At 38.6% G+C, this 13,952-nt stretch overlaps 1 protein-coding gene across 2 annotated transcripts in view; it reads right to left on the minus strand.

Annotated features, from left to right (window-relative positions):
* Window positions 1–12,747: 12,747 nt before the first annotated feature.
* LOC124165569 (titin-like) overlaps window positions 12,748–13,952 on the minus strand; it is an 85,539-nt gene continuing 84,334 nt past the window's right edge. For both annotated transcript variants that reach the window (XM_046543025.1, XM_046543024.1), the window contains one exon: window positions 12,748–13,119. In XM_046543025.1, the coding sequence (XP_046398981.1) occupies window positions 12,968–13,119 (152 nt within the window). In that variant the 3' untranslated portion in view covers window positions 12,748–12,967. The remainder of the gene's footprint in view (window positions 13,120–13,952) is intronic.

Here is a 13,952-nt window from a genome sequence, read left to right on the forward strand (position 1 = left end):
AACAAGTGAAATCTTACGCACCGCACGTGTCTTGCAGCAATCCGGCCGCCTCAGTCGGATGTGAGGCAAAATCATTACACCCGCGGCAAGCTCATCCTAATTAAGTCAAGTAATCAGCTTACTCCTCACATGAAACTCTCATTATTCCGGGATCCTCCATACCAGAACAACACTACCACATTCTCACCATTGCACAGCCTACTACAATATGGCATTATATACTGGGGACAAGTCTCAATGGTGTATATAGAGAGATTATTCAGGATCCAGAAAAGAGCTATACGAGTCTTAAATGACCTGAAGTCATGTGAATCTTGCAAACATTTTTTCATCAAAGATAGAATTCCAACTCTTCCCTGTATTTACATACTTAACATAATTATATTTGTTAAAAATAACCCTCGTCTGTACACACCACATTTGAGTTGTCACAAATACCAAACCAGACATCCTAATAATTTTAATAGTATATTCCACAAAAAAGCATTTTATGAAAAAAGTGTACTTTACACAGGAATTCAGTATTTCAATAAGGTACCAGACACAATGAAAACAATGAAAGATAATAAGAAATTAAACAAATTGATTAAACAAATTATTTGTAAAAAGGCTTTTTATTCACTAAATGAATTCATAAATGACAAAAATGCCTTCACATTATAGGTATAATTATAAACCACAGGATTTCGAATCCAAATATTTGTAGGATGTCAATTTAATAATGTAATATTGTATTTTGATTGTAATGTATATTGTGCTTTTGTGTACACCATAGTGTACTGACTTGTATATATCCTTTACTGACTTTATGTACTTGACTATTACCTTTTATGTACTTGATCATTACTATTGACTTGCCTTGTAAAAATTGAAGGTTAATAAATTTATTATTATTATTCTTTATTCCACAAGATTTACTTGGAGGTCTGACAGCGTCGGGCCTTGCCAAGACGCTGCCTCAAGTTACAATTCATTTAAAAACAATCTAACTGTTCTACATGTATCCAGTATTACAGATTTTTGAATGTTATATATTGTGTTTCTTTTAATTTTTAATTGTTCAATTCCAAAATTTAGTGATGAATGTATTATTCCTGTTGATGATATTACTATGGGGATGATGGTGACCACGTCCTGTTTCCAGATAGTTTTTATTTGCCTTGCGAGGTCTTGATATTTTTGTTTCTTTTCCTCGTATTTCTTCTTAAGGTTGTGGTCAGCCGGAACTGCTATTTCAATTATAAAGGTCTGCTTTTCTTTTTTTTTAATCCAGATTATGTCCGGTCTGTTATGCTGGACAGGTTTGTCTGTGTAAATTGTGTTGTCCCAGTATAATTTGTAATTTTCATTTTCCAGCACTGTAGCAGGGGTGAAAAGGTAATATGGTTCATGATCCACTTTTAATCCGGTAACATGCGCTATTTCTAAATAAATAATTTTGCATACATTATTGTGTCTTTTGGTGTATTCATTACCTACTAGATTCGTACATTCGCTAATTATGTGTTCTATCGTCTCACTCTTTGCATTACATTTGCGACATAAGTCATTTAATACGCTTCCGTCTTTGATTATATATTTCCTATAATTCTTCGTACCAATTACTCTGTCCTGAATGGCTACCATTGTCCCCTCCGTTTCCTTATATAGCTCACCTCTTTTTAACCAGGCATTTGATAGTGAGGTGTCTACACATTCCTGATGAAGAAATTTGTGATGAATGCCATGTATTTGCTTGCTTCTCCATGTATCTTCTAGCTCCTCTATTTTTTCTTCATCTATCGATTTGTCTCTGACATTAAGCTGGAGTGGTGTTGCTTTATCATCATTTTTTACGACTGACTTATAGAGGTTAGTCGTCTCGCCTTTTTGGAAAAAGTAATTTCTAAATTTATCTATAATTCTGTAATGTAGGTTCTTAATGCGTATTAAACCTCTACCACCATTTTTTCTCTTATTGTATAACCTTTCGACAGCAGCATTTGGATGATGTGATTTGTAATCTGTTAACACTTTCCTTGTCAATCTATCTAGGTCTTCTAAATCCGTATTTGTCCAATGAATTACACCAAATGTATACGTTAAAGTTGGAACAGCAAATGTATTTATGGCTTTTGTTGTATTCCTGCTATTTAACTGCGTTTTAAGTATAAGTTGAAGCCTATTTTTATATTCTCTTGTGACTTTTTCCTTAATTTCTTTCTGTGGGATTTGAGTGTCCTGCAGTATGCCAAGATATTTATATTTTTCATGTTCTTCCATGTTTTCGATTTTTCCGCTATCTAAAAGAATATCTTGCCCTTTAACGTATCTCCCTTTATTAATTTCTAATTTTCTGCATTTATCTATTCCAAACTTCATACATATGTCATTACTAAAGCTCTCCGTTAACTTCAACATATAATTTAACTCCTTCTGATTGTGGGCATATAGCTTTAGATCATCCATGTAGAAAAGATGATTAATCATATGTGTCTGATTTCTATCAATTTTTAATTTGAATCCATATTTTGTTGAATTTAATATATTTGATAATGGGTTGACAGCTAGGCAGAACCATAATGGGCTCAGTGAATCCCCTTGAAATATTCCTTTTTTTATTCGGATAATACTACTTTGAATTTGACCTTGAGAGGTATTCAATACCAACTGAGTTTGCCACTTGCTCATTACTGTGTTTAGAAACTCCACAATTGAATTATTATTATTATGTTTTTCCTTAAATTTTCTTCAGTTTTCACTGAGTAGCTTTAGTGTTAAGAGCACGGGTTTTCACCAAGGTAACTCTTCACTATTGAATTGCGTTGAGAAATTTTCTCGTGATATGACAGGTTGAAATTATTACAGCCTTTTGCAGTTTGATGTAAGTATTTGGATGGAGGTTGAGTATTTTGAAACTATTTTGTATGTGTTTTGGGATGATACCGGTAGCTGAGATGACAATTGGAGCTATATAAACCTGTTCCATATTCCATATTCTTTTTATTTCTATTGCCAGATCTTGGTACTTGTTAATTTTTCCTGTAATTGTCTTTTCGATGTTATGCGACAGTGGCACGGCAATATCAACTATGTAGCAAGTTCTATATTTCTTGTCAATCAACACTATATCTGGTCTATTATTAACTATAGTTTTATCTGTTTGAATAGGCAGATCGTAATAGATTTTAAATTCGCCGTTTTCAAGCACTGTTTCAGGGTGGTACACATAATATGGGGTCTTAGTATCTATTAACTTGTGTTGGTAGGCCAGTTTTTGGTGGATAATTTTTGCAACTTGATTATGTCTACTTAAATATTCTGTATTAGCTAGCATCTTACAGCCAGATATAATGTGCTGGATTGTTTCAGGTACTTGAAAACACCTTCTACATTTGTCATCTGTTATGCTTTTATCACCAAGGATGTACTTTGCATAATTTTTAGTGCGGATGACCTGGTCTTGTATTGCAAGCATGAACCCTTCGGTTTCTCCATAAAGTTCACCCAATGATAACCATTTGTTTGATGAGATTTTATCAACATATGGTTGATTGAGGTCATTGATGTGTCGTCCATGTAATTCCTTCTGGGCCCATACTTCTACCTTTCTATTTAATAGAACAGCTCCTGTGTTGGTTGCTTCATCGGTCGTGCCATTTTTTAGATTTAATGGTGTTAATTTGTTGTCGGCATATACTATTGATTTGTGAAGCTTTGAACTGTTTGATTTATCGTAGAAGAAATGTTTTAGTCCATGAATTTGGTTTTTGAGGAGCTGTTGTAAATCTATTAACCCTCTACCTCCCATATAGCGGGGTAGCGTTAGCCTTTCTATTGCAGCCTTATTATTATTATTATTATTATTATTATTGCTTAAGCTGTGACGGATTCTCTGAATCACCCAAGTAATGCATAAACCAGGCCATTTCCACATGGAGTTTTTGAACTACGAGCGGCGTAATACAACTTTACACCGCACGTATTTCTACGTATTTCGTTTAAGCAAATCATTAGCCTCTTGCATAAGGACTTAGAATTAATTTTTTTTCAATGAAAAAATATATCACCTCAGGAATCAAGGTTCTTATTCACTGGCCATCGCATAAATATGCTTTCTCAAGCAGTTTCACGTAAGCCCAAAATTTTACTGTTCCTATCCATTTATGGGTCACACTCACAGCCAATTGTACCACTAACTTCATCTACATGCTAAGTTCTTCTCTTGTTCGTTCAGCATGGATATAGGTTTCATTCAGTTGTACCATTTACCAACTTATGTTTTATGTTTTCAAGATGAAATATTGAGGTTATATATAATTGATCCTGGATAAAATTTTCCTGTGTTGTATTTCCCGTATTTGTTGTACTTGATAATTTTATTCACTATTTATTCAGATTTTTCTTTTTATAATTGAAAATTGAGGAAATGTTCACAAAGATCTACTATATTTACACGAAAAATTCTCGATGGTCGAGTAATATTTACACGAGTAATACATAATCAGTGTACATGTACCAGGTGGGACTATAAGTACGGGCTTCCCCCTGTCTTCCTTTTATTATAATTTTTTGTTAACGGCTGGTGTGCTAGCAGCCCCTAAGACACGCCGATTAAAGCAGCTTGCGCCGAAGTATGTAATACACTTACAATTAGTTGTAACCGTTGTAACTAAAAAGACAAAATACACTCGGCAGAGAAGGAAGCATACATTCTCACTATCCGAATACTTATGATCACGTGGCAATAAGAATGACTGACACTGCGACTGAGTGACTGAGTTAGGATGAGTTGAGGCCGTTTTACACGGGGCAAGGAATCGCGCTGGTTAGAACTGCATTAATTTCTAAAATGGCGTGGAATTACGCGGATGCATGAACGAAATTAGAACAGGGGTTATTTTGCCATCTCACGTCCACGCATTCTCGCATGTGTTCTAACAATTCACCGCTTTACACGACGCAATTTTGACTGCGCCTTCGACAACACGTCAGATTGTGCAAGGACGTGCCCCGTGTAACACGGCATTTACGCAAGGGATGGTACATTTTAGTTCTTCATGTGTCGCTTTGTCCCTGACCAAATCTTTTCTTCAGATTTTCTTTTCATAATCGAAAATTGAGGAAATTTTAACAAAAAGATCTACTATATTTACAGGAAAAATTCTCGACGGTCGAGTAATATTTGACAATCTGAGCTTTTAAAGAGCCAGTTACATGCCACCCGGATGCTCATATTACTTTATGTTATTTGGAGGGACCAATCGACTGCCGAGGTCATTAAGGACGTCATTACGGACGGAAAAGGAAGGAAAAGGTTAAGAGAAATCCGTCGCCGGAAGTAGCCTGCTCTTAACGAAAAAAGGCAAAGGGGTCCACGGCTTAACGTCCCATCCGACAAAAGGAGCACTGTTCTTGAAGAATCCTCCAAGAAGTACTCAAGCAGGGATCAGACAGTCTCTGAAAAATCTCTGCCACCACCGTGGTTTATGTAAATTGTATTTTCCACCATGCGCTAAAGTTTATGTTTGTAGGTAAAAATGTTTTTGGCTAAATATATTGGGTCAATTTCGTCCTCCGTAGAAGCTGAACTTCTTCGAAATCGACCGATTTCACGAAACTGCCATTTTTACGCTGACGGCTCCATGTTTGACGGGTCCCTTAACCGCCTTAATCAGCGAAAATACCATTAATAGCTTATTTGTAGGCCATATCCCAGTGGCGTAGCGAGGGGGGTTCGGAGCTCCCCCCTCCCCCCCCCCCCCGAAATATAAAAACATAATTATTTTCCTTAATAAAAGAAAAAAATGAAAAATCATGAATTTACAAAATATTTCTTCAACAAATGAAGGTTTTTCGATTATGAAAAATGTTAAAATTAGTTTGGAACCCTCTACATACCACCCTGTTTTTTTTTATTTTCCCCCATGGTTTAGGACCCCCCCTCCCACCCCTCGGAAGGAAATTCCTGGCTACACCATTGCCATATCCTGTAGAATCCGAATAAAACATTCAAAAATTCCTTGCAAAAATGCGAAAACATGACTTTTGGCCATCGTTTTTCCATATGGGACCACTGTGTACTGGTATTCAAACCCGGACCCTCTGGGTTGGAAGTCAGCACCATCACACCAACCCCACCTCTTCATGCTTGATATGATACTGATAGCTTTCTAAAATGGTAGGATGAGGATAAAGATCAGTTTCAATTAATGGAAGCACGCAAGATTGCGTAAGAGGAGTGAGTTTGGGCGATGAGTTCAGACCATGCTCCAGTTAACTGCGAAGGAAAACCGTTGAGAAACTAAAAGGAGATGTGGGGAAAAAATGCCGTCGAAAGGGAAAGCAAGATCTAAGATTAGAACAGGAAGAGCTAGACTTTTAGTTTCGTTAAAAACTTCATGCATGTGCCCCCACTTATTTAATACAGACACGAAATCATTTCCTCATCGACGATTACTTTATTTCCGTGTATTTCTGCAACATCACGTAATCTCGAAATAAAAGTTGAAAATTTTTTAGCAGATGGAGACTTTAAGGTGTAAGAAAACTCTCTGGAGGAGTTTTTGTTGCAGGGTACCTATTTTTTCATATTTCTCACATTCTCGTAGAGAGTCTCATTTTTTACACCTTCCTATTTTCCATTTGACTTATTATTAATGAGTGAGAGATTTGTAGGAAATAACTAATCGCATCCAAAATTAACGTCAACAAAAAGCATAATTTGCACTGATAAACAATCACAATTTGTGCCATATTACTCGCGACTTATTTTATCTTAAGTTAATAAGAGATCCAAATTCAATCACGCCATTAGGAGTACCGCATAAGAGCTAATCGCTAGCTTGGTAAGTAGTATAATATCAGGTGCATCAGTGTGTGTAACTTAAATTGCCAAAAAGTGACCCTAATTACCTGGAGAAAGGTATTGCTGGACAACTTTATCGGTTGTAAGGAAGATATAAAAATTTTTGATGGGTTATGTTCAGCAAATATATGGCTGTCGATCGTGAAAGGTTACCCGTTTTGGCATATGAAAATAATTAGTCAGAGGTCACCGTAATAATGGAAGACAATAAATAATTAGCACAGAGATAATGAGGTTATATAAGAACATTACTCCATTTTAAAATCAGTAGTAGCTCATAAAAGTTGATTGAAGAGTGCTGGTCGTTCAGATTTAGACGAAAAGCTCATTATCATAATCATCACTGATCAATAATGTTAAGATTGGTTTGACACTCTAATACCCTCATCTCCCTAATGAGCTCTTTTCACACCTACCTATCATTTTATTTCATTTACTGTTCCTTCTATTCTCCTTATTTTTATCTTAGAAATGTAAAGAATCATGTATGACCATGAATGTAAAATCCTGGGATGGAATTCGATATGGCCTTTTCCCGCCATTTCTAAGCCTGAAGTAAAAACATTCTGGGGTTAAATTCTTTTTCTTCGGGGCATTAATTTAACTTTTATCGTTGCTAATAATTAGCCACAGTTAGCATTAGACACGAGAAGGTAATGCAACAATCGTTGTGAGATTTTTTAGGTAACTATAGATAGCGACCGGTGGTAATAATCGGAATAAAAACGCAGGGATATTATTCTGTATTTGGTTATGATAATAGGGTGGTTTCCTATTATTTTTTTTACTGCCTAAGTCGAAAGATTATTTCTCCTGGAGTACGTATTTCACGCTTTCAGATTTTTTAACGACAATATCTATTTTTCGCGATTAAATGAATAGTGAAAATTATCCAGCGCGCGAAAACGCGACGGCTAAGTATGAATGCTGGGAAATCTCCGTGTGGCGTCGTTCTGGTTCCCGCTTCCGCAAGTGAGGTGACCTTGAGGCAAGGCTTTGAGCGCTGATACGACGCAGGATGCTAGCAGGTAGCACTTGGCTTAAATAAGCATTATTAATACCTTATCAACCGAAGGAAACTTTCCGACCTTAGGCAGTTTTAATAGGTGATTATTAAGACACGTTTCTCTGAGCTCTGTGTCTCAGCATGCATTGGTAATCTCAGACGATGTAAAACTCCTATCTACGCGTATATAAACCAAGTCCTTGTGACGTCACGTGGAGTGGCATCGCATGGGCGCCAATCTGGCCTTCTTCAAATGAGGATAAAATTGACCATTGCCATTCGTCTAAACTGGGATTTCTAAAATCAAATAATTTGTATATTATGAATACACTAATGGTGGCTAACGAATCGCAATCAATGCCTTTCGTTTTCTTTAATGACAGAAACTACCATATTGCCACATTCGAAAAGCTGCTGGATCTTCAAATGAATCCTACAATGAATCACTCGTCGCAACAACAATGATACGATGGAAATGATCCATTCTCATGAAAGTGAGCCGTGTGGATAAGTTGTTTCTCTCGCGCTACAGACGGTCACTTACTGAACTTACAAAGAATTCCCATGTTTGGCAAAATCAGGCACCTACGTTGTCCGAATCTGAGCTTCAATTCGAAACTTAAGAATAACCCCCAGCGAATGACATAAACGAGTAACTCGTAAAGTCAGTAACCATGCATATTGAAATGACGTGCAAACCTCTTGTTGTATGTATTCGACGAAACTTTGGAAAAATGTAACATTGGGATTAATTAGGGTACAGAACTGTATCCACCGACATTATGTGGCAAGCAATGAAGGAGATCGTTATTTTTACAGTAGCGTTACATGAAAAGTAGGTGCCCACAGAATTATTTATTGCTCCTGAGAGCAAAGTAAATTCCACCTCTCCAGCGACCGGATATTTCAACTGGCAGTGGTTCCATTATTTTTCGGCCTAGTGCAATCCCTTTGTACCGAGCCTCCGAACTTTACTTAAACAAAATACTTTGAGAAGTCGATTGGGAATTCCTCTCCTCTAAATAAGGAATTAAATGATCCTTAGAAAATCTAATTATGTGTTATGTAATGAAGATCATTATTTTTTACTGTAACTTTGCATGAAAAGTAGGTGCCCTCGACTAAGATGACGCACTATTCCCCCTCAATTGGTGGTATATTTACCTTTTTCGATACGTATTACCAGTTCACAACTTAAGTTCACACACAGTGGCTATCGATTTAAAGTATCCAGAATATATGGTGTGGACCTATTAAATTACAAGGGCTATTTTTTCAACCTCCGTTCCCTCAGAAAAACACCATACAAGCGACAGGCGGGTACTGCACGGATAGGGAAACTTCGCGTCCTTCACACCACGCGCTCAAGCCATTTCTGGCCATAAGATGTTAGTTAAAGGTAAGAAGTGATCACATTAAGGCTCGAGGATACCTCGGCCAAAAACTACGCTGCAGACTTCTGGGCGGATTCATCTTAGGCATCTGCTATTCTATCCCTATAACATTTTAATGCTTATTTCCGATGAATAAACATCGATACTTAAAATAAGTGTCACCATTTTTAATTTATCATTAATTACGCTTCAATATTGACAACGGAAAAACACTAATTTCGGTCAAATTAACTGTCTGCTGCGGCGTGTGTGACAATGGAGTCCAAAATCGTTTGCATTAATTTAAACGAGAATCCTTTATCTCCATGTTAGTACATCCCACTTATAATACGCACCCTCTACAACACATGTTCAAGTAATTTCTGACCGTAAGTTGTTAGTTTGAGGTTAGTAGCAATCTCATTAACTACACTGCCTCAATAGATTCTCACGCCAAGTGTGCACTGCGGAGCGACAGCCTGAAAACTTGTCGAATGGCTTCAGCATTGACATGTCTTCACCTTTATGCCGATAAAAGAGATTTATTTTAAATGCACTATGGCTAGAACAGTGCGTGTGAAACATTGCGTCCATTCCCATTCAAAACAATAGAAGAGACATGCAGACTTCTCGAAGTGTTCCAATCCATGGCAACGCCCGTCATCTCAGTGATGATGCAGCCCAACTGCTCCTTGAGCATTTTCAATGGGACATTTTCGATCACCCGCCGTGCAGTGCCGATCTAGTGACGTGTAACTTCCATCTTTACGCTAAAATGAAGATGTGGCAAGTTAGGAAGCGTTATCTAATATGCGATGAGCTTCAGGACAAAGGCGAACTTCATTGGAAGTCATTGGCGGAAACATCCTTTGAAGGAGGTATAGTAAAACTTGTCCACAGGCACGACCAATAGGGTAGTTTCCTTCATCAAAGAAACCGAAAGGCATTGATTGCGATTTGTTACCCACAATTACTGTATTTATAATATACAAATTATTTCGTTTTAGAAATACCGGTTTAGACGAATGGCAATGGTCCATTTTTATCCTCATTTGAAAAGGGCCAGATTGGCGCCCATGCGATGCCACTCCACGTGACGTCACAGGGACCTTGTTTCTATACGAGTAGATAGGAGTTATACATCGTCTGAGATTACCAATGCATGCATGAGGCGCAGAGCTCAGGGAAACATGTCTTAATAATCACCTATTAAAACTGGCTAAGGTCGGAAAGTTTTCTTCGTTTGATAAGGTATTAATAAACCTTTTTTAAGCCAAGCGCTACCATTCAGCAAGGTACTCAGCTATCCGCTAGCATCCTGCGTCCTATCAGCGCTCAGAGCCTCGATCAAGGTCACTTCACAAGGAGAGAGGGGGAACCAGAAGTGCGTCGCACGGACTTTCCTACTTACGCGTCGCGTTTTCGCGCGCTTGAAATTTTTCACTTTTCATTTAATCGCGAAAAATAGATATCGTCATTTAAAAATCTAAAAGCATGAAATACGTACTCCAGGAGTAACAATCTTCCGATATAGGCAATAAAAAAATAATAGGAAACCACCCTATTCCTCAACCGCCGAGGCGATTATGTCGAAAGGACACCAGAATTTTGCTCAATATTTAGCGATGAAACAATTTTTCATCAATCACTTTGTCGTCTGTTCATGACCCACCGGAGGTTGATAAAAAACGGCCCTCTTAATTTCCTGCATATGAAATATGAAAGTTTAACGTCTTCAAAAATCATCACCATTAGTCAACATCCTAACATTGGTTTGACGCAGCTCTCCATTACACTCTCCTATCTGCTAGCCTTTTTATAGTAATGTATTTCTTCTCTTTTAGATCCTTTACAACCTGTCCCGTGTACCTCATTCTAATCTCATACTCTTCTTACCGTTCTTCGACGATTTTGACCAAATAAGCTGTCCAGTCTTCCTCTCAGGTTTTCCGATGACTTCCCTTTAACCACGCTCTTCTCAGCATTTCCTCGTTACTTACCATTTTGGCTACATCATTCTAAGGTGGTACCACATTTTCAATGCTTCCACTCTTTGACTTCTCTGCTGCTGTCAACGTCCATGCCTCGCTCCCATAGAGAATCATGCTCCATTCGAATGAATTGCTTCCTTACTTAGGCCTGAAGCAAATGATCATTTTTTCGTCCCTTAAAATGATAGCCGAAGCGATAGTTTTTCAGGGACCAAAAGAGTGATCGTTCATGACGTCATTTTCTGAATCACACTGTCATTCCCTCCGTCCCTTTTTTGCGTCGATAATTCCGTACTTTCCAGTACTTACAACTGTAATCCAAGCGAAAGCCAAGCGTGTCGTTACAATCGCTGTTAGCGGCTGTTCGTACTGATTGCCTGGAAGACGGTGCTTAGTGATGGTTTCAGCGACGGAAAAAGAGACGTGACGAATTATGGAAAAAGAACCGGGATTTCCATCCCTGGAGTCATCACGGAGTATGATCGTGCGAAACGGTCATTTTCCGCCATCATTGGAGCGATCCCTGAAACTGTCCCTCGAAAGGGGTGGGGAAAAATTGTCGTGTGACTCGGGCTTGAGTGTAGTCACTTTCGGGTTAACATCATTAGCATTCACAGCAGTCAGCAGATTATTCCATTAATATTTTTTTAATTTCAAGATAATTAAACATAAAAACCTTTCAAAATGTAATACTTAACGAAAAAATACCGGTCGAGTTGGAGTGATACGTATACCGTCCCGTGGGCTGGGGTTCAAATACCGGCGGTGGCAGAGAATTTTTAGAGACTGCCCGAACCCTGTTTGAATGTTGTGAGGAGTTCCATGTGTTAGATATGAGTTAGAAAGGTATACTAATGAGTTGATGACATGGATGAACTCTATGATGTCATGAACTACTGTGTATCTTGTTTCAATTCCATTGCAGTTCGAAAGCATATGCAAATCAGTAGTTACAAAGGAGATAGATTCGTTACGACAGTTTCGGCGGTGTAAATGAATCTACGCGGAAGACAACCCGGAAGCCTAGCTGCCCCTACTGCAAAACTCCGCGGAAGCCTCCATCAACAGATAGATGACAGTTCGAACGGCAGAATTTTTTTTCCTGAGAGGACATTTTAGACGCAACACTTTGTCCGTCGGATGGGGCGTTAAGCCGTGGCACCCTTGGCGCCTTTCAGTAAGAGCAGATTAAAGCTGACGCCGGGTTTCTCTCCACCCTTCCTTCCATACCCTTCCCTCATGGCGCAAATGACCTCAGCTGCCGGCCGCCTCCTCCAAATACCATACCCGTGATCAGTGGCGGATCCAGGATAGGGACAATGGGGGGCTACGTGGGGGTTAAAATTCCAGCAGTAGTGAGGGTCATAAAATCATTACCATTCTATCTAGTGTAAATTGGATACCTGGGGGGACTATGGCCCCCTTAGGCCCCCCCCCCCCCATTTATCCGCCACTGTCCGTGATACGTCTTCTTAAGCATCTCCTTCAAATCTCCAGCAAATTTAGCGGGGAAATAAAATGCTCCTCAAATTTATTTAAATATATATGTATATTAATATGTATTCTTGGATATTCAAACGTACATAGAGCGTTCGGTGAGTACAAACCATCACATTCACAGTTAAATTACGCGAGGAACAATAGAGAGAGCGGGAGAGAGAGGCGAAGGAGAAGATGAAGCATTCAGGCATTTTTTTAAGGAATTGTTTCAGTGTTAGGGATGAAAGCCACTTGGGCGAACTTGACGCTTTCACTTCTTGGGATTCCCCTTGCAGCTCCGCTCGTGGATTTGGATCCTGTCCGGGAAGAAGGTCCTCCCGCACATCTTGCAAGGGACGAGCTGCTGCAGGTGAGACTCCCAAATGGCATCGAAGGTCGCCTGGCCATCAACTTCTCCCGTCTCTGTAAACATAAAAATGAAAGTATTGCATGAACAAACGGCAAACTAGGATGACTCTAAAGCCCCCATTTCGCGATACACATGTTATGTTTGTGGATAGCGTAAAACCATAAATACACTGTGGCTCATTCAATACACTGTGGAATTACGGAATTGTGGAATTTGGGAAGTACGTCCCAAAAGCGACGTACTTCCCAAACCTACCTTCCCTTCCCTTACCCCATCCCCCATCCCCCCCCCCTTTCTCCACCTCCACTCCACCGCCCCTCTAACGCCTTCAAGGGTATAAATTCATGTACTGATACTTGTAATTGCCAGATGATGATACGCTGTATCGAAACCGGTCGCAAATATATTTTATTTTGTGAAACAGCGAAGTCTTTTCTTAACCTTTGTGCACCATGTTACGCCAACCACCATCGCATTTATTATTTTCAGCTCCTGCTGTTTGATTAAAAAATATTGGCAACCTTTACAAGGAGCATCGCACGGAACTAAGTAATTATGGAACTAATTGTAAGTGTAACACATGCTTTCGCGTGGCGTTTGTCAAACGAGAAGAGTACAGAAGTATCAGCTTATCATCCGAAGATGTTACAGAACATAAAAAAGTAAAATTTCATATTCTAGAAGGGTACAATAATAAAATGCGAGGTATGATATTTTCTTTAGGGTTTTTCTATTGTCGAGCGACTAAGGGCGCATGTATTGAAATTTATTAAAAATGTAAAAAAAAACTGTGTGAGAAGATGTTTTATAGTAGAAAAATGGAAAAATAAATTGTAGGTAATTCTATTTTAATTTAATCCATGTTCAAAATCTCTCCATTCTTTTA

This window comes from Ischnura elegans, chromosome 9 (genome assembly GCF_921293095.1).
Source record: "Ischnura elegans chromosome 9, ioIscEleg1.1, whole genome shotgun sequence".
Lineage (NCBI taxonomy): Eukaryota > Metazoa > Arthropoda > Insecta > Odonata > Coenagrionidae > Ischnura > Ischnura elegans.